This window comes from Poecile atricapillus, chromosome 13 (assembly GCF_030490865.1).
Source record: "Poecile atricapillus isolate bPoeAtr1 chromosome 13, bPoeAtr1.hap1, whole genome shotgun sequence".
Taxonomy (NCBI): domain Eukaryota; kingdom Metazoa; phylum Chordata; class Aves; order Passeriformes; family Paridae; genus Poecile; species Poecile atricapillus.
This window is the reverse complement of record NC_081261.1, coordinates 12,198,385-12,224,408: the sequence shown is the minus strand read 5'-3', so window position 1 is coordinate 12,224,408 and position 26,024 is coordinate 12,198,385. Positions and strand designations below refer to the sequence as shown.

Here is a 26,024-nt window from a genome sequence, read left to right as displayed (position 1 = left end):
TATAAGGGAGTTTCCCTTTTCTTCCTGTCAGTATAAGCACACTCATGGCAGCTGTATCAAACAAGGATGTAGCAACTCCAGTCCCGTGACACCTGCCATTCTTGGCTTCCCTTTGCCTATTTGTACTTTCAGTCAAAAAAAACTCCAAAAAAACCTTAACTCAGTGTTTCCATTTTTATGTTTCGAGTTTGGTGGAACCTTCCATTAACATTCCTGTTTCCTCTACATTTATTTTTTTTTTACTCCATTTACATCTTTCAGACAAGAAAGCCTTCATTTGTTTCTCCACAAGGAGAGAACTCCAGTATAAAATACTACTGGCAACTTATCAAAATGTCTCTCAACACTTCAGGCTGTATATTGAGTGCTCTCTTAATTAAAATACCTGAAACTAATCCTCATCCTCAATCTTCAGAGGATCAAGTAATCCAGCAAATACACAAAGATGGCATTAACAGACATCTAGCAACTTCTTAACCTTGGACTTAACATGCATTTTTTTGTATATAATTTCCTAGGAATTATGAAGTCTCTGTAAGCTCACAGTGTCAGCATAAATGGCAATAAATTCTACCAGCTAAGCTTTGGGTACTGCCTCTGCAGCACCTCTGTGCAAGACAGCTGCACAGACATACACTAACAAAAACACAATTCCACCTTTGGCTTAAATTCAATATTTTGTATTAAGAAAATCAGAGTATTGGAGGTTGTACGTATTGTATAGTTCAGCTAAATAATTTCCATAAGACTAGAGAAAAACTAGAGTTTTTGAGGCAAGACTGACATTGGGCTTTGTTTTGAAGACAAGATTAGAAAAAATAACATTAGATAAATCCCACTGTAACGTAATTTTGTGTTTTATTCCTGGTTTCCAAAGTAAATTGACAAATTCTTTAATTTAAAATTTTTATTGTGCTAAAATGTTCTTAATTTTAAATGCAGTTTAACAGACTCTTTCCCCCTTGCCAAAGTGCCAGTGTGTACAATGCATGTGAATTCTGAAGGTGTCCTCCCACCCAAGTGAGAGAAGTTCTGTTGTTATTTCCTGTAGCACTGATCACTTACAACAGCTGGCTACAAAGACTTTGTGGCAGTTGAAGAGTCCAGTGGACACAGCATTGCTGTTAAGACACTAATCTTAGTCACAATGCACAAATGTTCTGATAAATGCAGTCAATTTGACTTTGACCTGAAAATATTCTTCTGAAGATCAACAGCTGCAGCACCTAGCCTCAGGATTTAAATTCACATATACTGAATATAGATCCTGTAGAATATTAAAATTAAGTGTACAGTCACATTTCTACACTGGTTTCATGGTGTGTATGCCACAGAAGTAAAAGGATCTCTTGGCAGTATTGCTGCCATTGGTATCAAAGCAGCTACAAACAATAAAATTAATTTAACATGGAATTGTATACATGGGATAGATTTAAAAAAAAAAAAACACGTCAAAAAAGCACATAAAAACAAAATAATAAACAAAGAAAAAACACCAAAAAACCCAACTTACATGAGATCTGATTTCATTTGTAATCTATTCTCCAGTGCTTAGTCTCCTTTCCCAAATTTAAAATGCTTTGTTTAAAACCTAATTAAGCAGCCTCAGCATATCCAAAGCATGCAACAGTGAACACTTTTCAGAGTTCATGCCCATAATGATGTTACTAGGAGTTAGGAAAGTGCTGTCACCTGTTGCTTCCCAGTAAAACACAGTTTTTCTAAAAATATATAGTTTTAGATCATTTCTCCAGGGCTCCTACTGATTTGCATTATATACAGCATCCAAGAAGAAGCAGCATTCCTTGAAGAAGCAGTCTGTTGAAGTCTCCAGTAGCACACAAATTTATGGGTGATTTATTTTCTTAATACCAAGATTTCAAATTTTGTTTTTATGACCTGCAATGGAAAATTGTTACTAAGTCTGAGTTTTTCACCTATTGGTCCCACCACATTAAGTAATTTCTTGTCTCCTGGAGGGTAGAAGGCCCTACACTGAAATCTCACAAGGCAACACAGGATTTCAGACGCTGGAACAGACACTCTAATGAAACTCTCTTCCCTACTCTGCTTCCCTTGGTGTGTCCCCATGCTCTCTCCATCTTTTCCTCCGCTCCACATTTATCTGCAGACTTTTTGCATCTTACCTTGACACCTGCAGTGGTCTTGCCAGGTAGCAGCTAAAGAACCAGGGTGCAAAGATTGGGCTGAGCCACTTGTACCCCATGACCCATGCAGGGACACTTCAGGTCACCTCATCAGCAGGAAAATGTCAACTGGTAACAGGAGGAAAATGGCTCTGCTGACCTGGCACACCACCTATTCCTGACAGGTTGTAAGGATCTGGCTGAAAAGCACAGTAGCAAGCTCTACACTGGGAGTGCCCCATTGATGCAGCCTCCGACGTCTGCTGTGGAACAAGAGATGCCATTCACCTCCTCCAGATCCAGCAGACCATGAAAGACTATCATATCCTCTTTGGTTAAGCTTAAGAGGTACAAAGGCTACATCAATATCAAACTTACCTTCTTTTAAAGGTGTTTTTGGAGGAATATTTTCCTTGCTATCATGCTGGAAAGCTTTGGAAGGATCAAAACGCTTAATGCCCTGTACTGCATATAGCTGCTCCTGAAGATGTCTGCTGGTTTGCTTTTCCTTGGCAAGCAATGCACGCAGTTTTGAGACATCCTAGAGAAAACAGTACTTGGAAGTTAGATTGAAGAACAGGAAAAGAGCCTGCTTCATCATTTACTGAGGGAACCATTTTGCCTAATGCCAAACATATAGACAATTACTGGTGGCATTAAAACCCAATCCAAACATACAGGTGTAGAGAATTGAGCAACACATTCAGGTACTGTGTAACACCACTGAGCAGTATGGCAGTCTGAAACTTTCAGCAGACAGTTTAAGTCTAGGACCCCCAAAAAAGGTAGGAAAGGCCAACCAAGCTAAGAGTAGAGGTATTTACTGCTGATCCCTCTGTATGTTGTAAATTCAGTCAAAAATAAAACTCTTGCATTTCTGGAGGCTGGTGGTTTATTGTAATCTGCTTCATGCAGGGAATTTAAGAACCAAGAAATAAGTAGCTTGCAGGATTAGTCTATAAATATTTAGAGCAACAAACAAAGGCATCAAGCACATTAGTAACTTGCAGATTTCTAATTTTCATTTCACAAACCTGCTTCAGGTGGGTATTGTCTTCCTTGAGCTTCATAACATGCTTGATTTTTTGCTTCATGTTCTGATGACCAAGTAGTTTAGCGTATGCATCACTCAGTTTATTCAGTTCTTCTTGGGCTACCCCATGCTCCTCCAGGAGTGCATTCTTCTCTGCTTCAAAAGCATCTAATTGTTGCTGAAATACATTTGAGTGTCTTAAAAAACTTTCAACTACACAGAACTTTTTACTGAACTGAAATCTACCAAGGAAGATTAGTTTGGGAAGGTGAATAGCTGGCTCATTAGATAGCAACTTAGGAAACCACTGCAGAATAAATGCCTTAGAATGAAAAGTAGCATATTTACTTCTCCAGAGTAGAACTTGAGCCAACTGCAAAAGTCTTATGGTCAACAGATACTAACAAACACCTACTTCACAACATACCTGAAAAGGCTTAACTTTGTTATGTAAATCTTCATACAGTTTACGCCAGGTCTTGATCTCTTTCTTTAAGCTAGAGGTCACATCTTCACTTATGGTTTTCCTAAAAAGCAAGAAGCACAGTTTTATTATGTTCCTTGTTACCTCTCAGCACTTCTTCCCAATAAAACTTGGCTGTGCCATAATATGCTGTTTGAGAAAGTCACCTTGATCTTTCTGCTTCAAGTTCTCTTTTCAGATCTTGAGTTTGTTCCTCAAGTTTCTCCTGAAGTTTATTCATTTGTGCAAGGCAAGACTCTTTTGTTCTCTCTGTTTCTGCTTCTTTTAGTGCAAGCTTGGTCTGGACTTCTAAAAGCATCCTGAGGAAAATACCTTAATTTCTTAATGAGCCCTTGATTTTTACTTTTTCTCCACTAAATTAAATCTAAAACCCACAAGTAACCATGGTTGAAAAGCTGCTAGTAGAACGGAAATAAAGGTTTGCACAGAAGGCAATTAAACTTAAGATGATCAACATTGTTACCATTTTCTATAAGGATGCAAGCAATCCTTTTGAAGCAAAGATCACATTGCTCATTTAAGGCTGTTCAATGGCAACAGCTTTTAGCAGGGACAGTTTAGTAAATAGGCTTTATGTGCAGAGATTTGTTCAAGCAGGAAATAATCAAGACTGTTCAGTGTGAATGTATGCAAGACTTCAAAAAGCCCTGCACCTAAAAGCATTGACCCCTCTTCAGCCCCAGCTGTTTGTTCCATCCCTTCCCTGCCACCTCAGCCAGGAAATACCTCTTCAGTTTTTCTTTTACCAGCTCTAATGAAACTGGAGACATTAAGCAGGTGGGAGGAAAGAAAGAGCAGCACCTTAACCAGCACAGAACCATAGAGAACAGTATCACTAAACTGCTGTTAGACAGTCAGAGAAGCATGTCCTCAAGCTACTGCCCTAACACAGCTTCTGAGGTGTTATTTCTCATCAGCTGCTCTGTGGTACCTCACATTAGGCAGAAAGAGGACCTCAGTTTACACCACCACAGTGTGGCAATTTATGGATCATTAATTGGCATCTGCCTGTAAGCAGAATGTGAGGTGACATTGTTCACACTGGAGTGGCAAAGAGTGAGCTCTGCATTAAGTACTTGCTTATCTCCCCTGGGGATCTTATTTGCATAGCAGTCACTGTAACTGATAGTTGTGAAACAGCCAATATTCCAACATATTTCATTCAAATATTTTCCTTTTCCTCTATGTTCCATATATAGACAAAAGTCAAAATAACTGATTGGACAGACCAATTTCCTAATGCATATAAATTTAATAAATTTTGTCTGACAGTATTTTCAACCTTCTGTGCTGGGTAAAGCAAGAAACTTCAGCTTACACCAAATACTGATCTGAACTTCTAGAGCATCACATGAGGTTCTAGTTAGAAAGGCAAGCCTCAGTTTGCATTCTTTAGCTTAAGGAGAAGTTTGTCTGTGTACTACCTTGCACATTCTTCATTTGCTTTGTTTTTAGTGTATTCTGCTTCTTGAAGCAACTGTAGATTCTCTTGGCCTACTTTTTTTAGGTTGGCAACTTCTTCTCGCAGAGAGGTATTCTCCAGTTTAAGACTGCAAATTTCTTCAGCTGATGTTTTCTTATAGCTGGTATTACAGTACAAATGAGAAAAATCTTGTTACTTCATGCAAAATACAGATTGTCATGTTCACACTTTACAAGAGCTTGTCCTAGCAAGTATCAAAGATTTTATAATCTGAAGATACGGTAGCATACAGGCACTGATAAATCCAAAGGCAAGAAAGAAACTGCAACACAATTCCATAAAGCTGTAAGCAGTAACATTATGACAAAATCAATGATACAGATATTACTATATTTTATAGGTATTTTAAAACACAAAGGACCTATTCTCTCTGAAGCTTATTTTAACCAGCAAAGTATCTACAGTCTGTAGTTGGCATTGGCAAATATCCCACAGGATCCTTCATGGGTGACACAAATCTAGTAATAACAGTATCACTTTTCATATATTTTCTAAACCTGAACACTTTAAGGCAAAAGAATTGCAATATTAAAATTAGAATTGCAAACAGTAGGGAACTATTATCAATTCAGTGCAAATTTTGAGTCTATACAAGTCTTTTTGCATATTTCAGTGCCAAGAACACCATCACTAGTTACAAATCTCATTGTGATTCAACACCACTGAATTCCTCCTACTGGCTACATTTTAGAACAAGAAATATACAATTTCCTGAACTACATAGTGATACTGTGTCACTATACCTGCCTAATACTCAAGAAATAAATTCTTAATGCCACCAAATACCATCAGAAAATCCTCTGCTCTAATACCATGCCAACACTCACATGTGGTGTGAAGTGCTAAGGCACACAAATGAACAGTACATTTCATTGTCATCTTAGAGATAATGCCTGTCCTATAACTTAATAAAACTTAAATACCTTTCAAAGGCAGCAATAGTCTTTCCAAGATTCTCCAGTGTATTGCTGTGCTCTTCTTGGATTTTCAATACAGCACTGCTATGCATTGCCTTGATTTGCTCCAACTCCGCATTCTTCCTGAAATAAAAATTCAGTATTGCGCTCTGGAGAGACGTATGTGTGAACATCACCAAATGCTGCTATCAGTTACATAAGGCTTGAAGCAGCAGAAATAAACTTAATTCTGACAAACTAGTAACTTCTCACATACTAAAGCACAACATCTTCACAACAGGTATTACTAAGGATTTCCCCCTCCTCTTATTTTCCAAGGGAGCTATAGAATAGACTGAAGACCTAATAGTAAACTTAGACAAGAAACAACTGGTTTGAAAAACCAGGACAGAAATAGCCAGTACAACATGCACATAGTTTACCCAGCACAGCAAGGTCAGAGCACTAAAATACCAGCCTTTCTAGCAAATCCCAACTGGCTTTTTTTTTTGTTTTAAATTACAGCAATGTAAAACTGACTCAAGTTACTACTAGTAGTGATAAGATATCACTATCAGTAATCAACCATCAGCAAGAAATAACTTCAGATCTGCTCAGGTCTCTAAAACTTTAATTTGGCTCAGAAGCTCTGTTTACACTACTAATTTAATATTTTTCCCTTCAAAGCTTGAATCAGAAAGTTTCCTTCACAAACCCTTTCAATTCTTCCTCCATCTGTGTGAGTTCAAGACCTTGAGATTTGATTTCTTGTTCCAGTTGCTTCACCAACTTTTCAGCTTTCTTCTCCTTCACATGCAATTTATTCAGCTCCTTCATGGTACCATTCAGCTCTTCTTCCAGAAGATGTCTCTCACTTGTTACTTCATCTTCAAACTCCAGTAACTTCTGCTGCATTGATGCAGATAACTCCTGCATGTCAAAGTACCACAGATTTTAAAACTACCAGTACTTTCTGGGTACTAAAGGACTAATTTGCAGTGTTTACATTTGAAATCTATGGGAAAAACTAAAAACCCCATCCCACCAGCAATGATTCTTAGACCTATTAGGCCACACAAGCTCTTGCAGGCCAATACCCATTTTGCCTTATTAATGATAACTTAATCTGTGGAATGCACGTCTCATGCATAACCAAAACAACAAGTTTCAGTGCCAATCCTTGGGATTACAATCTATTTTTAGACTAATTTATAACCTGTATTTACCTTCTCTTGCTGCAGCTGAGAGATGATCTCCTCATGTTTCTGAAGCAGTTTTTGGTGCTCTTGTTCCACCAAATCATTTTTTTTTTTCAGGTCTTCTATTTCAGCATTCATACTCTGGAAGTGTCCTTTGGCCTCAGACAACTCTTTATCTGCATAGAAAAATTGTAAATATAACACAAGTTACCTTCTCTATCTTCAAATAGCTACAATACATACCATTTATAATACTTCCATTCCATCTTTGTTTCTCCCTTGCCTAACTACCAAAAACAAGGAAAGAAAACCCCCCAACAAAACAAACCCATACCTACAACCCATCTGGAAACACCTCAAAATTGGCTCGAGGTATACCACTTTAAAGTAATTTTAACAGCAGAAGTGTTTGGACCAAGCAATTAGCCTTCATCAGAAGAGCAGTATGGCAAGGAAAACAACTACATGAGCTCCCCAAAGCTTCTTCCACAAGCTAGCACAAAGAAGGCAGCTGGTACAGAAAACTGACTGCATGTGTCAGACTGCAGTTGCTGGTGTTGGGAGAGAGGGAGTAAGGAGGTGAAGAAGGATCCATGTCACATTCCAAACACCTCAATGAACCTGTGTACAAGCTGCTAGCAGTGAATTCACACAATATTACACTGCTTCCCAGTGAGGAGTAAGGAACAAGAACTTCTTAGTATCCACCTTTCAGATTAAAGCCACTCCATTGTATGCTATCCACCCAAGTTATCCTCCATGGAAACACCAATTCAGACTTAACAGATGTCAGATGTGAAGTGATTCCCTGTTACTAAAATCATGCCTTGGTGTTCCTAGCTGGAGCTCAGACTTCTTGCTTGGAACAAACCAGTCTTAATGGACATTTTAGAAAACACCTATTTGAGACGCTTTAAGAGAGGTGAGTGATCTCACATATGGAACAGTGTACAAGAACTAACAATTACCTTTATCTTGTTGAAGCAACTGACACCTCTCATTAAGTTCTTTCATCAGTTTACATGACTCTTCCTCTTTTGCTTTGAGGGTATTCCTCAGGATCTCAATATCTTGGTCTTTCTTACTCAGTGTCTCCTCCATCTGGGCAACTTCTAGTTTGTATTTCTCAGCTGTTTCTGCAACATTACTGTAAAAAAAATTCAGGCACTTGTTACCACTAAATTTTGTTTGTAAGCTTACACATCAACACAAAGGAAAATGTTTAGGACTGTTGGTTTTCAAGAGGAAAACTGCCTTCTTGAGAGCAATTTGTTGTTACCTGAGCTCTGTAATATATTCCAGGAGTTTTTCAGTGTCAGACTTTTCTTCAATTTTCTCTCTTTCAGTAGCAGACCTAAAACCAGTTTTTATAACAGATATATTTAAACAAACTAGAGTTAGTAGTAACATATACTTTTCATCTCCCAGTTTTGCTGAAAAACTGATATTGTCTCTAAGACGTGATTCTACCCTCTTTTCATACCTGTTCCAGGTAGTCTTTTCATTGTAGTAAAGATGCTAAGCCACATTTTGCCACAATATGCCACAAACATAATAACGCATTAACATAACGCCGCTTTTGTAGCAAATCAGCATCTCCTCCCTCTGTGACCTGCACCACCTGCATTATTACCTTTGTGTATCTCAACAGCCCAGCTTGTGCTGCAGTGCCAATTGTGCCAACACAGCTTGGAAGGTCACTATCCCCAGCAACAGGCTACGTGTTAGTGCACTGTTCCTGTGCAGCACATGACATTTCTTGGGCAGAATAGAAAGTGCTAAGTTGGAATTCACTCTCTAGCTACACAGAGCTGCTGAAACCAAGAGACTCTGCAGATGCCTTTCTTCAGAGCACATGTCTACATCAAAGCAGCTCTGAGGGCACCACAATGGCTCTTCAAAGCACTTCTCTGGAGAACATGAATGCGTTCATCAAGTCCATGCCAAATGTCTGACTGCTGAATTAGGATTTCAGCTCCTGCTTTAATGCTTTTCTATTCTTGTTTATTACTAACTCAGTAGCCAGAAATGTCCCATCCATACAAATGTCCTCTTCCAACCTGAACAACAAAGACATATGTCTTCCCTTCCCACCCCATACCAAGAGAACCTCATCCATACCACACTGGAGGACAAAGGGTTGACATGATACAGTTTGTCTTTTGGAAAAAGATTAGATACACTACAGAAACAATGTTTCTATGGTCATTTCATCAAACCACAGCAGTTGTTAGAACTTCATTCCACCCTATTTATTCCAGATTACAAACACTGATAGCATCTGTTCCTTCTCAGTAGGGAGACAGCCTCAATTTTGGTTACGACAAAAGAGAAGCATGGAAACACCAGGTCATATCATCTTATCTAATTCCCTTCCTAATACTTACAATTTTTCTTGTAACTGTGCTACTTTTCCTTTCGAATGCTCTAGATTCCTTTGCACTTCCTGCAGCTTCATTTCCATGTCTTCCTGCTTTGCCAGTGCAGTCTTAAATAAACAAAGAAAAAAACACACATTAACAGTAAAATGAGATCTAGTAAAAAAAGGCATTGTGGAAGACAGTGGTGAACTGAAATTTAATCATCACTCCTGTTTAATGATAGCACCAGCTACTATGCTGAATGTGATTGCAAGTATCCCTCTGTAAAGATATCAGGCACTTGTGAAACAACTACCGCCACCAAGAGCTTCAAACTACACTGAGGATCACTGGTTTTGTTCCTGAGCAGCTCAGAATTACTGTCCTGTGCAAATGGTCATACCTTTTCCTTAGCATCTCTCATGTTTCTGAGCTTCATCAACTCCATGCACAGGCTGCTCATTTTCTTCTGCACTCCATCATCAGACAGCTTGTTAGAAAAGAAGATAAAACCATTAAGTGTATATTTGTATGAACTGCTGTTCACAAAACCCTTTCAAAGTGTTTCCCTCCCACTCTTGTGTTTAGACAGAAAGGCACAAGATCCCAAACCAGACATGCTTTATATCAAACCAGATGCTGATCAGCAGCTAAAGCTTCCTCTTGCACAGAAAGCTCAATAACAGCAAAGGCAAAGCCAAGATGCACTTTTTTGTCTGAATACCTTTGACTTTAGTAGTTCATTGCTTCTCGTTAACTCCAGAAGCTGTTTTTTCAGGCATGCAACATTTGCTGAAAGAGAGGTTTTCTCCTGAACTGCAGCACTCAGCTTTGCTTCAATCTTAACAAGATCTTCTTCCAGAGCCTGAAGTTTCTTATCCTGCTCTCCACGTTCTCTCACTAATGCACGAATCTAAAACATGAGGTATTTTCTTTATTTCCTACTATCATTAGTTTAGCCTCTCCAAGTAAACCACAGGCATAGGTATCTAAACTGTATTTACTTTCAGATAACACATTCATATTCAGAATATGCATCTGCAACTCTCATTCACAGGAAGGAAATAACAGAATCATCACAATTCTCTGTTATTACACACCATACAACAGCAGTGTTTCATCGGATTTATTTTATGCTACCGAGCAGATACAACATTAAAATTAGAATAGTCTTAGCTTTAATGGGCAACAAAAGCCAAGTCTCCTTTTTGGCTGTGACAGACAAAAAGGCAGAACATGACATTTGAGACACAAGGCATTAATTAGCACACAGAAGCATACTGATACAGTTTAGAGTGTTTCTTAAGCATTGAAAGTACGACAGTGAGCCAAATATTTCAGCTAGAGACTGTTCTATAAAACAGAACCTCTTTGGGGTAGCCAACAGAGGACTTAGTTCTGTTTTTGAAGAGACTGAGAATAGTTGTTCATAATCAGCAGGAATTAATGCAATTCCATTAGCTTTGTACAACCATAATATCTGATAATCTTTCTTTTGCACAGAGCAGTTTGTAAACTACTTGTATGCTGTGTGATGCAAAAGAGGCCAATTCGACCAGCTTGTATTTTTTATTATAAGTGGGAAACATGACAGGATTTCATTAACATAATGGATTCATACCTCCTTCTCCAGTGCCTTCTGTTTCTTTTTCTCTTTCATAAGCATAAGATCTTTTTTAGCCTTCACAATCCCATTAGCCGGCTTTGAAAGAGAGATGTGTTAGAAATCTCTACCTTCATAGCAGCTGAACACAATTAAATACAAGAGTGGGTGCTTCACAAAGACAATACAACAAAGATACACAGCAAATAAAGGGTAAATCTTTGTCTCTCCCAGCCAGGGCAGAAAACTATTAGGCTAGGATGGGGTTTACCCTTCTACTTTCTCATCAGCATTACTTTGAAGGGACAGCCCATAAACATAGGGACAGGAAGAACATTAACAAAGTTGGAGACTTTAGCACCCCTAAGCTTCATAAAAACATTTTAATACCTTCACCTCAGGTTTGTTTGCAGAATTTCATTCTGAGAATTTCATCAATACTCATGAACCTAAGTAGTACATTAGGGCTATAATTTTTCAGCTTGTTAAGTTTTTAATCTTGAAATCCATATCCTTGCACAGGACATTGAGAACTTGTACATGCAGTATCATGCCTCCCTCTTTCTTTCACCACTGGGTTTCCACTCTGCGTTACCCAGCCCATGAGAGCAGGAATCAAAACACCATCTCCTTAAAAAGGAGTCACACCATAATTACATGGTGAGCAAGACGAAAAGAAAACACAAGAGCGTAGCACCAAATATAACAAGCTGCTCTCTAGTCCCAAGTTAATTACCGCATGATTCCCAAGGATGCAGCAATTTCATTTTTCCTGCTTAGGTCTTAAGGAACACAGACACAACATGTTTCATAGTTCACTTGGGTAGATCAATGACCAATGTATGAAAAGGCTGAATTGTTCAAGCAGTCAGAGAGATTTAGCTGGGATTTAACAGTGCTACAGACACCACAGCAGAGCCTTACTGTTGATCCAAGAGATGTGAGTCTCCTTGCCGTTACTGGGGTGGGTGCACTCTTTTCACTGCTCAGATTTGTCTCACCTATAGAAGGATGTAGAAAAGAATGGTGAAGGAAGAGGGTGTGCATGCATATGGGGAGGCAAATGTAACCAAACTACAGAAGGTTAATTTATTCTACCTTGTTGTTAGATTATCAACTTCACAACCCAATACCAGCTTTACTTTTTTTACTGCAATCAGCCAGTTCAATATTAGCCCTTAGGCACTTGACAAAGTTTAGAGAGAGACTACCAGGTGACAGACAGCTTTGATATTTCCACTTCTGCCAAGTTTCCCTGCCATGATCCAGATCCATAATGCCACTTTTCAACTGAGGGATGCTTTAGATATTAAAAATGCATGAAAATATCTCTAACCCTAGGCTAATAAGTAGTTTATTAGACCTCCAGAGGTCCCCCTAGTTAGCAGAAGTCACATATAAAGCTGTTTTTGGAAGATTCCAATAGATGCTTTTACAGCTGCTAATCTGAGCTGGAAGGTAGGCAGTGAGTCTTTGCAACAAAAACCAATTTCTGAACAGCAGAGCAGTAACAGCAACTAACAATTGTAGCACCTAAAGATATCTTATCATTGTGTTCTATGCAGTTTTTACTTACTCTTCTGTTTCCTAATCCCTTGGCATGCTTCAGAGGACAGCAAACTTCCCACTCCATCTGATGGCTTTACGTTACGGGATCCTTGCAGGGAGGTACGTGCTAGAAATGACATTTTTCAGAACAGCAAAGAACAATGAAGGTAAATGACAGGGTTTTCAGCTTCGATGAGTTGAGGTTGATAACACATCTAGGGTAAATCTACAGCCAAAATCTCACTGTGAGACTCGTACATCATAAAACCCTCTCTCTAGCACTGCCTCAGCCGTGGCAAGCTCTGTACATTCCTCTTACAGCGCTGTACTCTGGAACCAGAGGCAAGAAAAGCTTGGCACCACTTTAGTTACTACATACATAATACACGTTCACTACCGTGTTTTGCACACCAGAGCTAGACACGAAGTCGGGACCTTCTACCTTAGAAGGGGACCCCTGCCAGAACTCACAGGGTCCTCAAGCATCGCGCTACTGGCTGCTCCTCACAGTAAGGGACACACTGAGGCCGGTCCCGGCCTCTCGGGCCCCGCCGAAGGGCTCGGGCCCCGCCGAAGGGCTCGGGCCCCGCCGAAGGGCTCGTCCCCGCTCCCCCCGTCCCCTCTCCTCACGTACCAGCGCTGCCATCGCGGTGGAGGAGCCGGCGGGGCGGCGCGCGCACGGACGCCATGACGGCACTGGGACCCCGCGGGCCGGCGTTCAAAGGGGCCAACGGCCGCAGCGCGCACCGCCCAGCCAATCAGCTGCGGCCGTCCCTCCCGCCTCAGCCAATCAGCGAGCCCAGCGAGGAGCACGCGCGCTGCGGGCCCGGCGGGGGCGTGGCTGGCGGTGCGCATGCGCGGGACGGGCGCTCCCGGCGGGCCGGGGCGGGGAGCGGGGCTGGGGTCGAGGGGTGGTGAGGGACTCGCTTTGTGCGGGGCTCGACTCGTTCTGTGCGGGGCTCGACTCGCTCTGTGCGGATCGCCGAGCGCTGCCGCCGTGTCCCATGTCGGCTCCGTTCGAGGAGCGCAGCGGGGTGGTACCCTGCGGGACGCCGTGGGGCCGCTGGTACCAGACGCTGGAGGAGGTGTTCATCGAGGTGCGCGTCCCGCCGGGCACCCGCGCCAAGGACGTGCGCTGCAGCCTGCGGAGCCGGCACATCTCCCTGGCCGTGTGCGGGCAGGAGCTGCTGCAGGTACCGCGGGCAGCCCGGGGGGAACGGGCCGGCGGCCGCGCCCCACGCGGAGGCCGCAGGGCGCTGGGGGGTCACGGCCTTGGTTCGGTTATAAAATACCTCTGAAACCGTCGAGTCCAGCCTATGACCGACCACTGTGTCAGCCGACCGTGGGCTTTCCTTAAACACCTCCAGGGACTGTAATTCCTCCACCTCTCGGGGCAGCCTGATCCAATGTCTAGTCGCACTTTCCGTGAAATTTCTTCCTGGTGTCCAACCCAGACCTGCCCTGGCACAGCTTTGGCTGTGTCCTCATGTGCTGTCATTAGCCGCCTGGGAGAAGGTTTGCACATCTGTGCCCTGTGGTGCCTCTCTGTTCTTTGTCCCAGGTTTGGTACAGTAAAAATTACATTCATTGGAAAGTTTTGTTCACCTGCACGAGGTTTTACAGTTGATGCCTGTTCTCCAGTACATGAAAAGAGAGCTGGAGAGGGGCTTCTTACGAGGCCATGTAGTGATGGGACAAGAAGGAAGAGCTTTAAATTGTCAGAAAACAGTGTTATATGGGATATTAGGAAGAAATTCTTCCCTGTGAGGGTGGGGAGGCCCTGGCGCAGGTTGCCCAGAGGAGCTGTGGATGCTCCATCCCTGGAACTGTTCAAGGCCAGGTTGGATGGAGCTTGGAGCAAACTGGGATATTGGAAGGTGTCCTGGCCCATGGCAGGGAGCTGGAATGAGATTCATTTTAAGCTCCCTTCCAATCCAAACCATTTGGTGATTCTGTGAGAAACAGAGATATAAATTCACATGGATTTTAATATGGACTGCATTTCAGTGCACAGTTTCAATTGCTCCAGAAAGCAAAAAAAAAAAAAAAAAACCAAAACAAAAAAAAAACCAAAAACAAACAAACCCACAAACAAACAAAAAACCACAAAACCCAAAAAAAAACCAGCTTAAAAACAGATTTGCTTTCACATTTGCAATGAAGTGCTTATACTGCCTGTACCCTGCATCAGAGCTAGATATTACTCCTGGCAAAAACACCTGCACTTTCATGACAAGATTCTTAAAAATGGCATTACCTGCTGAAAAATACAAGCATTTTCAATGACTTCAGATACTGAAACAATTAAGGTATTAAATGCTTCAGTTAAAAAAATAATTGCACAACAAGTAATAATTCTTTGACAGGCTACATACAAGCATATACTTGTAGGGGCAGATCACTCTATTCATGTGCAGCAGAATACAAAGTGGTTAAATTGTGAATAAAACTATATAACTCAATGTGAACTAGGTACTGAAGAGGTTTTACTAATTTCTAATATTGTACCTGTCTTTTGCAGGGTAAACTTTTTGACTCTACAGTAACTGATGAAGGAACGTGGACCTTAGGTAATAACCTATATGTGAAGTGACATTATAAAAGCAGTAAAACTTTTCAGTAGACACTGCAGAATAGTTTACCCCCTCTTTATTAACGGGAAAGATTATGTTCTTCCCATAGCTTTGTAAAAAGGCAGTCACTATTGCTGGATTAAGGAACTGAGGTATTAAAAAAGCACTTGAAGCTAAGGTTAATGAGAAAATGCCACATCCTGGAAGGTTGTAATCAATGGGTTACAAACATTTCCACACAGAAGTTTTTTGCAAACCTTCTTTTAAAGGTAAACAGTTATGGTACAATTGTGTGGTCTATGACTCTCCATAATTATTATTTTTTATGCATTACATTTTTTGAATGAGTAACAAAATCTACAGTCCAAGAGAATCAGAAAGAAATTTAAAAACCACACTAAGGTTCCTACATATAATGAGGGAAAAAAAAAGCATAAATACTGTAAAGTGTTCAGACTATTTTGGGGTTTAGCAATCATATTTGTGGACTGTGCCTCTCAGTGTTTTCCTATGAAGGAATTTCTTTTCCATTCAATATTTATTTTAAATATTTATTGATAATTTAGTAATTTAAGCATTAAAATTAGAAGTGTTAATACACATTGTAAAGCAAAGCCCTTTTTCAGTATACAAATAGTCTTCAAAATACTTCTAATGCTGTATTTAGTAACTTCAGTAGAACTAAACGCCCTGCACATTTACTTTGGAACATGCTTCTGATATATTCTCTATGGCAATACACACTCTGTTTAAATAATCATCTGTTCTTATGTTGCTAAAACTTAGTTCTGGCTTTTGTTGATAATAACTCTCTGTAAAGCCTGACCTCAAGTTTTTTCATTATTGCCTTAGCAGAGTTGTCTATATAAATAGATTACAACTTTGTTGTGAACATCTCCAAGAGGTTACTTTGCAATAGAAGTATGAACTGTGTTTAATCCTTTAAAACAGCTTCAGCATCTTACAGGCCAAAAGGGGAGAGATGACAGTACAGGCTATCTTTGTTTCAGCCTTTTTTTTCTTGTTAATGTTTATTTATTTATCAAGAACTAGGATGGCATTTGCATTAAGAATTTAAATTACTTCACGTCTTGAGTTTGTTAATGGTGAATTCACCAAACCAAGAAAAGAACCAGCATGTAGGAGTGAGTTTAAAGGTTGCTCTATGTGTTTTCATTCAACAGAAGACAGGCAGCTGATACGAATTGTTCTAATGAAGACAAATAGAGATGCTGGAAACTGTTGGACATCTCTGTTAGAAAATGAATATGCTGCTGATCCTTGGGTACAGGACCAGATGCAAAGGAAACTTACACTAGAGCGATTCCAAAGAGAAGTAAGTTAAAGGACCATAATTACTCCTTATGTTTTTTGTTAGCACACAGAGGTTATGGCCAGAAAAACTGAGCAAATGCGATGGAAATATATGCTTTAGTTCAATACCTATAAAATGCTTACAATGATTTATCACTGTGCTTTGAAGAAATTATTCTGTCTGCACTCTCTCTGCAGGGTTTGTGATAAGTTCAGGTGAGTTTGGAGGTGCTAGTGCTGTTTTACTAATTGCATCTTCCTAACAACTTTTCACTTGTTAGGCTACACACAGCTTCTGTTATTATCTAGAATTATGACATAGCCATATTTACAATAAAATTCGAATATCAAAGTACTGGATATGTTTGTTTATAATGTAAGATGGAGTGGAATAGTCAGCTGGAAAAGATGTTCCTTGCACTTCCACTAAAATTGCCTAAATTGGCACACAACTATTCCTGTACATGTCTGCAGAGCTGTACAATTACAGCACTTTACATACCAGATGAATCAGCAGGCTATGTACTGCAGCAGAGAACAGCAGTTCTATGAACCGTGTTATCCATCAGGGCACGTACTTAGATTTCAAAAGGCAGTTTCAAAGGACACCAAGAGCCAGATCTCTTTTTTAAACTTTCCTTAATTTATTTTCTGGGAGGTCTGACTACTTGCTAAGTCAAGAACAGCATTACAAAGTTACTTCAGCAGTGGGCAACCAAACTGTGACAATTCAGAGTTTGTTGATGCATTTTCCAGGAATTTCAGGGCTGCGATAAATCTATGACAAGATAATTGTTATGTGTTCTTGTTACAATGGCAGAATATTAACAAAAAGCATTTTAGGAGTTTTGTTTGTGGGTTGTCTGAGATTTTTTAAAGCATTTTTATTCTAAATAATTTACTTACTAAACAATTTTTCATTTTACTTCCATCAGAACCCTGGATTTGACTTCAGTGGGGCAGAAATTTCTGGAAACTACAGCAAAGGAGGACCAGACTTTTCTAGTCTTGAAAAGTGAACTTTTTATATGTGATCCTTTAGACAATTTACATGTTACAGTTAAGGACTGGAATCATGTAACTGTTGAAGACTTCAGTGATCTCTTTAATGGATTGTTGTCAAAAGTAATTACTTCAGTGAAGAGAAGAAAGATCTTTTCCAGCAGAATGAAGACAAAATGTTACCAGCTGATTTATAAGCTGTGATACCTTTATAATACTAAGACACAAATTATAGAGCAAGGTGTACATAAAAAAGCAAGGTCTTTAAGCAGAATGTTTGGTTTGGGTGTTTTTCTCTTTTTAGAAACACCACAGTAAATGAATCAGTTATAAATCTACCACTTGTCTTTATGCAAGGATATATTCTTTTTCTTCCTTATCTACACTGGGAAATCTCCCCATGCACCAGGCTGGGGCTGATCTGCTAGAGAGCAGCTTTGTGGAGAAGGACCTTGGGGTCCTGGTGGACAATGAGCTGTCCTTGAACCAGCAGTGCCCTGGGGGACAAGAAGGCCAATTGTATCCTGGGGTGAATCAGGAAGAACATGGCCAGGGAAGTGATCCTGCCCCTCTGCTCAGCCCTGGTGAAGCCAGATCTGGAGTGCTGTGTCCAGTGGGGCTGCTCAAGACTGGAGGGACATGGATCTCCTGGAGCAAATCCACCAGAGGATGTGGAGGCTCTGGAAGCTCAGGAAAGGCTTTGGGAGCTGGGGCTTTTCAGCCTCCAGAGGAGAGGCAGCTAAGAGGGGACCTCATCCCTGTCTGTCCCTGTCTGCAGGGAGGGCTCAGGGACCACTCAGCTCCATGGAGCCCAGCAACAGGACAAGAGGTAATGGGCACAAACCAACCAACCTTTGTTCTCTATTGGATGAGGAAGAGAACTTAGTAACTGCAGATGAGGAGAAGGCAGAAGTGCTTAAGCCTTCTTTGCCTCAGTCTTTAGTGGAAAGTGGCTTGTCCTCAGGACAACTGTCCTCCTGGGTTGGTAGATGGTGTCAGGGAGCAGAATGTTATCCAGGAGGAGGCAGTCAGAGAACTGCTGAGACACTTGGATATTCATAAATCTATGGGCCCAGATGAGATCCATCCCAGGGTGATGAGGAGCCAGCAGGTGAGCTTGCAAAGCCACTCTCCATCATTTACCAACAGTCCTGGCTCACTGGTGAGGTTCCAGATGGCTGGAAGCTGGCCAAAGTGATGCCCATTCACAAAAAGGGGTCTGTGCTGGGGCCAGGTCTGTTCAATATTTTATTGATGACATGGATGAGAGTATTGAGTCTTTCATTAGTAAATTTACAGATGACGCTAAGCTGGGAGGGCGTGTCGATCTATTGGAAGGGAGGAGGGCTCTGCAGAGAGACCTGGAACAGTTGGATGGATGGGCAGAGTCCAGTGGGATGAAGTTTAATAGGTCCAAGTGCCAAGTCCTGCATTTTGGCCACAAAACCCCCCTGCAGTGTTGTAGACTGGGGATGGTGTGGCTGGACAGTGCCGAGAAAGGGACCTGGGGGTGCTGGTGACAGCAGCTGAACATGAGCCAGCCCTGTGCCCTGGTGGCCAAGAATGCCAATGGCTCCTGGCCTGGATCAGGAATGGTGTGGCCAGAGGAGCAGGGAGGTCATTCTGCCCCTGTGCTCAGCACTGGTGAGGCCACACCTCGAGTGCTGTGTCCAGTTCTGGCCCCTCAGTTCAGGAAGGACCTTGAGACTCTTGAGAGTGTCCAGAGGAGGCAACGAGGCTGGTGAGGGGCTGGGAACACAAACCCTGTGAGGAACGGCTGAGGGAGCTGGGGTTGTTTAGCCTGGAGAAAAGGAGACTCAGAGGTGACCTTGTCACTCTCTTCAACCTCCTGAAAGGTGGCTGTGGGCAGGTGGGGGTCGGTCTCTTTCTCCAGGCAGCAACTGACAGAACGAGAGGACACAGTCTCAAGCCATGCCAACATATTTTACAGAAAGGGTGATAAAGTACTGGAACTGTCTGCTGGGGGAGGTGGTGGAGTCACCATCCCTGGATGTGTTTAAAAAAAGACTGGATGTGGCACTCGGTGCCATAGTTTAGTTGTGGTGTTAGGGCATGGGTTGAACTCAGTATCTTGGAGGTCTCTTCCAACCTCATCATTCTGTGAAACAGGTGCCCAGGAAGTTCTACCTGGACAGGAGGAAGAAGTTCTTTCCTGTGCAGTGACTGTGCACAGAACAGGTTTCCCTGAGATGATATGGAGTCTGTCTTACTGGGGTTAATCAAGAAATATCTGGATGAAATCCAGTGTCATGTGCTCTGGGATGACCCTGCTTGAGCAAGGAGATGGGACCAGCTGATCCCACCCACCGTCCCTTCCAACCTGACCCATTCTGTGATTCACTACTGAGGAACAGATATTATGAGATATTTACCATTTACTCGTGTTGTTGTCTAATTGTTCCCATGAAGCCTCAATATCTTATAAAACTAAATTGTGAAAAAAAATATCTTCATTATGTCTTACCTTCTTGCCTGGAAATTTTTTCTAGGTACTGTTCAGTTATGTCACATTTATAGGCTTCCTACTAAGACATTTCATAATGAACAAGAAAAAAGCTACTTAGTTAAGTACATTTCAATGTTTAATTTAAAGGTACTTATCTTGAGACAGGACAATTAGAATTGCACATTTCATCCTCTCCCAGCAGGCTGACCACACCTTTGAACCACTTTGCACAGATCAGCACAATGCCCAGGCAGCACTGACAGGTGTGATATCCAGTTACATGTTTTGCAGTGCAATCACACCCATGAGCTCATGAGAAGACTTTATTTGTCCAGTAGAGAGCTTTGGTATGGAGTCTTCTGTGAGAGCTTTAACTAGTTTGAGATATGCAAAGAATAGTTTCCACCTCAGCTGCCATTACAGAGAAGGGTTGGCTGGCTAACACCTCATCCCACACTCTTGATCTCTCCCTTCTCCACTCCATCAGTTCATATGACAATCAGGTTTAACAGCCTGTTGCCAACAGCCTCTGTCCCACAGTGATGCAGAATTCAAGAGGACATTAGCAACACTCTCCCAGAACCTCTTTTCATCTAACACACAATAATACATTCTTATTATTCACTTCCTTGTTAGCACTAGAAGCATGAATGCCTCAAATAATGACCTGGTCTTCAGAACAGTTGTGTTTTACAGAGCTCAAAGAGACCAGAGTTGAAGAAATCTTCAATGTTTCTCGACTGGATTGCTCCTACACACATGCCAAGACGGGGAACTAGCCCTGCTCCTACTGTAACAGTGTGCCTGTTCAGCATCAGCATTTACCTCTAGTACAGCAAAACTCTGGAAATCTTGTCAGATTTAGGGCATGAAAGGGTTACATGTGACCCAGTTATTTTTCTTAGTCTTCATTAGCTATCACCAAGCTTCTACACTCAATGAGATAACTCGTGGCATTGGTAAACTACAGCTCTTACAACGTACTGCAGTTACTGATGCTGTGCTAGTGACTGTCTTTCCTAGAGAAGCACAGTAAAGTTTCTCTTTTCTCCTGCTCTACCTACTCAACATGTCCAGTGGCTATCACATAGGCTAATGTTTAATGTGTTTAACATTAGGAGACCAGTGCCCATCCTGGCAAGAACATGTGGACAAGGCACTGCCCGAACAGCACACCAGGTGAGCTGACAGTCATTTGCTGTTGTCGTCAATACTGAATGGGATTAGTCTTTCTTTTCTTAACCCACTGCAGCACTGCACATCAGATTTTCCTAGTATTGCATAATCCTCAGAAAGTGAACCAGGGTTTAAAAATGAATACCTAATTCAGCACCTGTAATTACTGTAAACCAATGTTAGATTACACAAGCTGCTCTACAAACTACAAGGTGTTAAAATTCCTTGTACTGGGATTGTGTTATTTCACTGACTAGTAAACAGTCTACCAAGTAAGACTGAAAACCGACTCCTATTGACGTCATCATGAAAAGAACTGGTATTTGCTGGAAGGATCTTTAGTCTGAAATGTTACATATTCTTTCCATGAGTTGAGTTCTTCATTATTAAGATCACGGTTCAGACTGTTTCTCAAATACTCATGTGCCTGTTGACAAGGTCACAGGATGGTCTTTCCATTTTACTGTACTCCTGTAAAAAAACCCAAACAAACCAGTCAACAGAAGTGCTTTCTTCAAGAGCCAAACAAAGCATGAGATCTTAATTCAGCAAGACAACAGTAAGACGGCTGTTACAGAAAAATGTGTAGCCTCTTGGAAGTAAAATCTAGGTAAGGAAGAAGTTCACCATTTTTACAGAGTAAAACAACAGTAACAGCAGTAACTGCATTACAGGTTTTAGCCTTCACTAAGCAGTTATAGAAGTAAAACTGAATAAACTGTCTTACTTTTAAGTGGCTTAAGTGAACAGCTGCAAAAAACTTATTCTAACAAGCTGTTTTTCTTTTTGGGATAGGAGCAAGGCAAGGGTTTTTTTCCCCTTTTCCAAGCTTTACTCCACATTTTAGTGTCAATGCGGTCCCAATGTCTGTAGAACATTTCTGCTACCAAAACAGCCATCAGTTATTTCTCCATACCAGAAGGTAACCTATAAGGACTCTGGAGGTAATTAACAGTTAATTTTACTTCTACATCATCATAAGTTGATTTTACAATGTCAGAAGTTGATTTTAAAAGGACTTACCCATTATGAGGTGCTCTCTGGAATGGTAGGAAGGTGTGTTATTCTGTAATAGCTATGTTTAAGCTGCCGAGCTGTACGTCCAGACACAATCCATTTTAATTTCTGCACATTTGGCTTGGAACATTTGCTTGAGGAATATTCCATAAGGCACTTAAGCACTAGCTCCTTCCAGAGGGTCAATTCTCTGTTGCTTATCTACATAACAAGACAGAATGTCCTATGTTAATAACTAGTTAAATCTTCACTTTGTACATATACTTTCAGCTTCTCCAACATGATAGGCAGCCAAATATCCCAAACCAAATGAAAAACAACAAAACCTCACAAGAAATCCACAAAAGAAACCAATATGCCAATGCACCTGTCCCTTCCCCACTGTGTAGACCTTTCCATGCATTTTTTTTCCACCCTTCTCTGAAATTTTACCTGCACATACCTTGGAATGTAACTGCAGAAATTCCAATGTCTCCGTCAACTCCAGCAATTTTTGTTCTTCTATTTCTAGTGCTATAATAGACAGTGCCAACACCGAAGGCTGGAGAGAGAGAAGATGTTTCTAAACACTACTTTGTTAAGTTTCAGCAGGTTAATTTTCTTTGAACTTTCAAGATTTTTACCTTGGCTTTAGAAAACACGATTCTGCAATGACAGGCCTTAAGCTGTGTCTCAAGTCTCTCAAAATTAATTCTCCTGTAATAAAAACAGATGAGTAAATCTAGTGAATGCAAGCTTGATCAAGGCAGCATTGCTTTGGGAACTCAGAGAAGCAGCAAGAATATTCGTTATCTAAACAAAGGCCTCATTTGTCCCAGAACTTCTGGGGATACATTGAAACAGGTGCTCAGTTTTGGCAGTCCCAATGCCAAAAATAAATCTTGTGTTACACTGGGGAAGAGCTGCATTATCAACGCAGGCTTAACAAGGAATTTCAATGCTTACTAGCAAAAGGAATCTTTTTAAAACCAGATTTTGCAATCTTTACAATGAGGCAATACTTTGCTGAAGCATAAGCAGAGATTTATTATACCATCATTATTGAGCAAGTTTGGTTTTCAGCTCAGAGAGCAATATTCCATCTATGCAAACAATATTTAAAATTACAATAACATTAAACCACAGATGCTCACATTTATGACAATTACCAGTAAGGGAGAAAGTTTGTGGGATTTTTCAAGTACAGAAAGGCAAATTACTCAATCAATTTCCCTGCTTATTTTTCTACATTCTATATTCTCTGGTCATAGATAGTCATAGCAAAATCAGGATTAGCTATTGTACCTTTCACAGCTTAAATTCTCATGAATGAATGAATGATAGAGCTGTAGAAATTGGAAGGCTGTAATAGCTTTGACTTTCCAACACAATTTCTCCAATATGATTTTCTCCATTCTCATCATATCAGAAACAGTGAACCTATACTGGCTTATTCGAATTAGGTCAGTGGCAAAGGGCACATTTCTCTCTTCTTCTGATGCCTTCACAGCCAAGTAGAAGCAGCTGAGGCCAACACAACCCAAGTGTTTAGGCTGTACCTAAAGAAAAGTGAAATGTTATTTTCAAAGAAGGCCTCTGATCAGCTATTATAACATACAAGTATCAAACTGTAGGCACAGATCTATTTAATCAAAAAATTATGGGGGACAAGGGGTTGTTTTGTTTTTTGGAGATTGAAAACCAAGTCTTTTATCGTACATTCTTATCTTTATCTAAACCAAACAAAAAAACAGTTACGCACTTTAAATTGCATCTCATTCATCTAAAAAGCAATATTGCAGGACAATTTTGATTAAAGTAGAACTGGCCTGTTTAAGTTTCTTAAATAGCCTAATAGGAAGCTTTTAGGACTTAAAGTGTTGTACATATTGGGTGACAGTAAAAAATTGGGAGTTTCTAACTGTATTTTAAGTATATACACACATGTATATACGTACATATAGTCTTATTTGATTCCATAGACAATGTAGTCCCAATTTTTACTACTTATTCTGGATTCAGAGGTCTTTGAAATCATCATTTTCCCATCTATTCCATCTAGCTTTCTCATTTTTGTTTGAACACACAAAGAAAACAAGCTTTTGTTCTTGTCCAAATTGTACAATGGTAATCCTGTCTTGTTAGACAATTAAAAACAACCCAGGTCAGCATATCACATCTGCACAGGAGAATGCAGTGCTAAGTAATGTTTGACCAGATTTTAAGTGTTTAACAGCATCTTGATATATACAAGGCTTATTGACTGGTTGAAAATGCAGTTAAATAAGAAGTAATTTCAGATGTTCTTGTATCTATGCAACAGGACAGGGAGTCTGTCCTGGTCTAAGCCATTAACACATCCTGTTTCCTAGTCCATGGGCATCCTCCAGTTTTTCCTTCTCCAGAGGTAACACGTTTTTTAACAATACCAAAATCTGAACGGAGAACACAATTTTTTAGCTCCATTCAATCAAGAATCTCTGGAAGGAGCTTAAGCTTTTATCTAAACCCAAGACATTCTAATTCTAGCGTTGAGTAGGAACTAGGCTGAGAGCTTATACTTTAAAACCCCTTACCTTCATTTTCGACAAGAATCTATCTAAGAAATTCACAGCTAGTGAGAACGTCTCAGTGTGGAAGCCAAAGAACTGAGTTAAGCTGAGGAGATCTTTCACTTGGAAGTCTCGCAGTCGTGCGGTCATTCTCAGGCCATTGTCGTGGGCAGCCTCGAGCAGCCTGAGGCCGGCGGCCCGGGGCTGAGCCCGCAGCTCCTGCTCCAGCACTGCGGGGAGCTGCAGCAGCAGGTCCCGAGCCCCGCCGCTCGCCAGGGTATCGATCATCTGCCGCGACAAACAACGCCAGCCAATCAAACAGCTACAATGCGGCAAACTCACCAAAACCCTCACAAACTCTAGGGCCAAGGCGCAGCGGCACCAGCAGCCCGGGCACACATGGAGCACCCCGGCCCCACAGCCCGGGAGTGTGCGGGACACGGCGGGGCCGCGCCGGCAGCGCCTGCCGGGACATGCCCGGGCCTGCCCCTCACCGCCGCGGGGCTCCGCCGGCGGACGAGCAGCTGCGGGCTCCGCCGGGGGATGGAGGGACAGAGGGACAACGCCCACCCCATGGCAGGGACAGGAGGGAAAGGAGCGGACACGGCACGGGGAACCCAAACGTGCAGCCGGCGGGACGGGAGCCAGCCGCGCGCCCTTACCTTCTCTGTGCGGCGGCGCTCCCTGCCCGGGAGGGGAGGGGCCGGGCGGGCCGGAGTGTCCGGAGCGGGGCCGGAGTGTCCGGAGCGGAGCCGGGCACAGTCCGGGCACAGTCCGGCCCCGCGGCACCGCCGCGCACCCCCAGCCCGCGAGCCGCCGCCGCCGCCCCGCCCGCGCAGTGGCGCCCTCTGGCGGCCCCGCCGCGCCGGGTCCCGCCCCCCCCAGCCCGCCTGCGCCCGAGGCGGGCGCGCGCCCCGCTCCCATTGGCCCTCGGCCGGAGCGGCGGCGCGTGAGGGATGGGCGCGTGAGGGACCGGCCCGTGAGGGACCGGCCCGGCCCGGCCCCGCCGCCGTGTGGCCCGAGGCCGAGCCCCGCACTGCCCCGTAAAGCCCGGCCCCGCTGCTCCCGCCCCCTGTAACACTCTCGGTCTTTGTAGTGCTGGGAGCTCCCCGAGCGTGTACTCAGCCCTGGTGCAAATGGCTTTTAAAGCATAAATGGCTTCTGAACCCTTGCGATGGCTCCTGGGTTTCC

The 26,024-nt window shown here is 42.0% G+C and overlaps 3 protein-coding genes across 4 annotated transcripts; 1 reads left to right on the top strand and 2 right to left on the bottom strand.

Annotated features, from left to right (window-relative positions):
- Positions 1-182: 182 nt before the first annotated feature.
- On the bottom strand, positions 183-13,501 carry HMMR (hyaluronan mediated motility receptor). 2 transcript variants are annotated; one of them, XM_058848345.1, is made up of 18 exons: positions 13,388-13,501; positions 12,782-12,880; positions 12,130-12,206; positions 11,224-11,304; positions 10,327-10,515; positions 10,006-10,092; positions 9,630-9,730; positions 8,522-8,596; positions 8,211-8,389; positions 7,270-7,418; positions 6,759-6,973; positions 6,071-6,187; positions 5,089-5,247; positions 3,811-3,963; positions 3,608-3,707; positions 3,182-3,358; positions 2,526-2,688; positions 183-1,899 (listed from the first exon to the last, which is right to left on the bottom strand). In XM_058848345.1, the coding sequence occupies exons 1-18, from the start codon at positions 13,440-13,442 to the stop codon at positions 1,880-1,882; spliced, it is 2,196 nt and encodes a 731-aa protein (XP_058704328.1). In that variant the 5' UTR covers positions 13,443-13,501; the 3' UTR covers positions 183-1,879. The 2 variants fall into 2 exon arrangements, with proteins under 2 accessions (XP_058704328.1, XP_058704329.1); XM_058848346.1 differs by lacking the exon at positions 3,811-3,963.
- Positions 13,502-13,590: 89 nt separating this feature from the next.
- NUDCD2 (NudC domain containing 2) lies at positions 13,591-17,913 on the top strand. Its single transcript, XM_058848351.1, has 4 exons — positions 13,591-13,946; positions 15,275-15,323; positions 16,511-16,662; positions 17,576-17,913. Exons 1-4 carry the CDS (start codon positions 13,758-13,760, stop codon positions 17,657-17,659), a joined length of 474 nt encoding a protein of 157 aa, XP_058704334.1. The 5' UTR covers positions 13,591-13,757; the 3' UTR covers positions 17,660-17,913.
- Positions 17,914-20,227: 2,314 nt separating this feature from the next.
- CCNG1 (cyclin G1) lies at positions 20,228-25,605 on the bottom strand. The gene is made up of 7 exons (XM_058848349.1): positions 25,496-25,605; positions 24,858-25,121; positions 23,587-23,840; positions 22,926-22,998; positions 22,745-22,843; positions 22,309-22,503; positions 20,228-21,756 (listed from the first exon to the last, which is right to left on the bottom strand). Exons 2-6 carry the CDS (start codon positions 25,119-25,121, stop codon positions 22,312-22,314), a joined length of 882 nt encoding a protein of 293 aa, XP_058704332.1. The 5' UTR covers positions 25,496-25,605; the 3' UTR covers positions 20,228-21,756; positions 22,309-22,311.
- Between the last annotated feature and the right edge of the window lie 419 nt (positions 25,606-26,024).

Excerpts from the sequence above, each read along its gene's own strand:
- CCNG1 (XM_058848349.1), bottom strand. The coding sequence starts at position 25,121 with ATGATCGATACCCTGGCGAGCGGCGGGGCTCGGGACCTGCTGCTGCAG. Across the intron at positions 22,844-22,925 it reads TCGTGTTTTCTAAAGCCAAG|CCTTCGGTGTTGGCACTGTC; the intron begins GTAAAAATCTTG and ends CTCTCTCTCCAG. Across the intron at positions 22,504-22,744 it reads TTCTGCAGTTACATTCCAAG|ATAAGCAACAGAGAATTGAC; the intron begins GTATGTGCAGGT and ends CTTGTTATGTAG.
- NUDCD2 (XM_058848351.1), top strand. The coding sequence starts at position 13,758 with ATGTCGGCTCCGTTCGAGGAGCGCAGCGGGGTGGTACCCTGCGGGACG. Across the intron at positions 13,947-15,274 it reads GCGGGCAGGAGCTGCTGCAG|GGTAAACTTTTTGACTCTAC; the intron begins GTACCGCGGGCA and ends TGTCTTTTGCAG. Across the intron at positions 15,324-16,510 it reads TGAAGGAACGTGGACCTTAG|AAGACAGGCAGCTGATACGA; the intron begins GTAATAACCTAT and ends TTCATTCAACAG.
- HMMR (XM_058848345.1), bottom strand. The coding sequence starts at position 13,442 with ATGGCGTCCGTGCGCGCGCCGCCCCGCCGGCTCCTCCACCGCGATGGC. Across the intron at positions 11,305-12,129 it reads TCACATCTCTTGGATCAACA|CCGGCTAATGGGATTGTGAA; the intron begins GTAAGGCTCTGC and ends TCTCTTTCAAAG. Across the intron at positions 6,974-7,269 it reads CTCAGCTGCAGCAAGAGAAG|GAGTTATCTGCATCAATGCA; the intron begins GTAAATACAGGT and ends TTTGACATGCAG.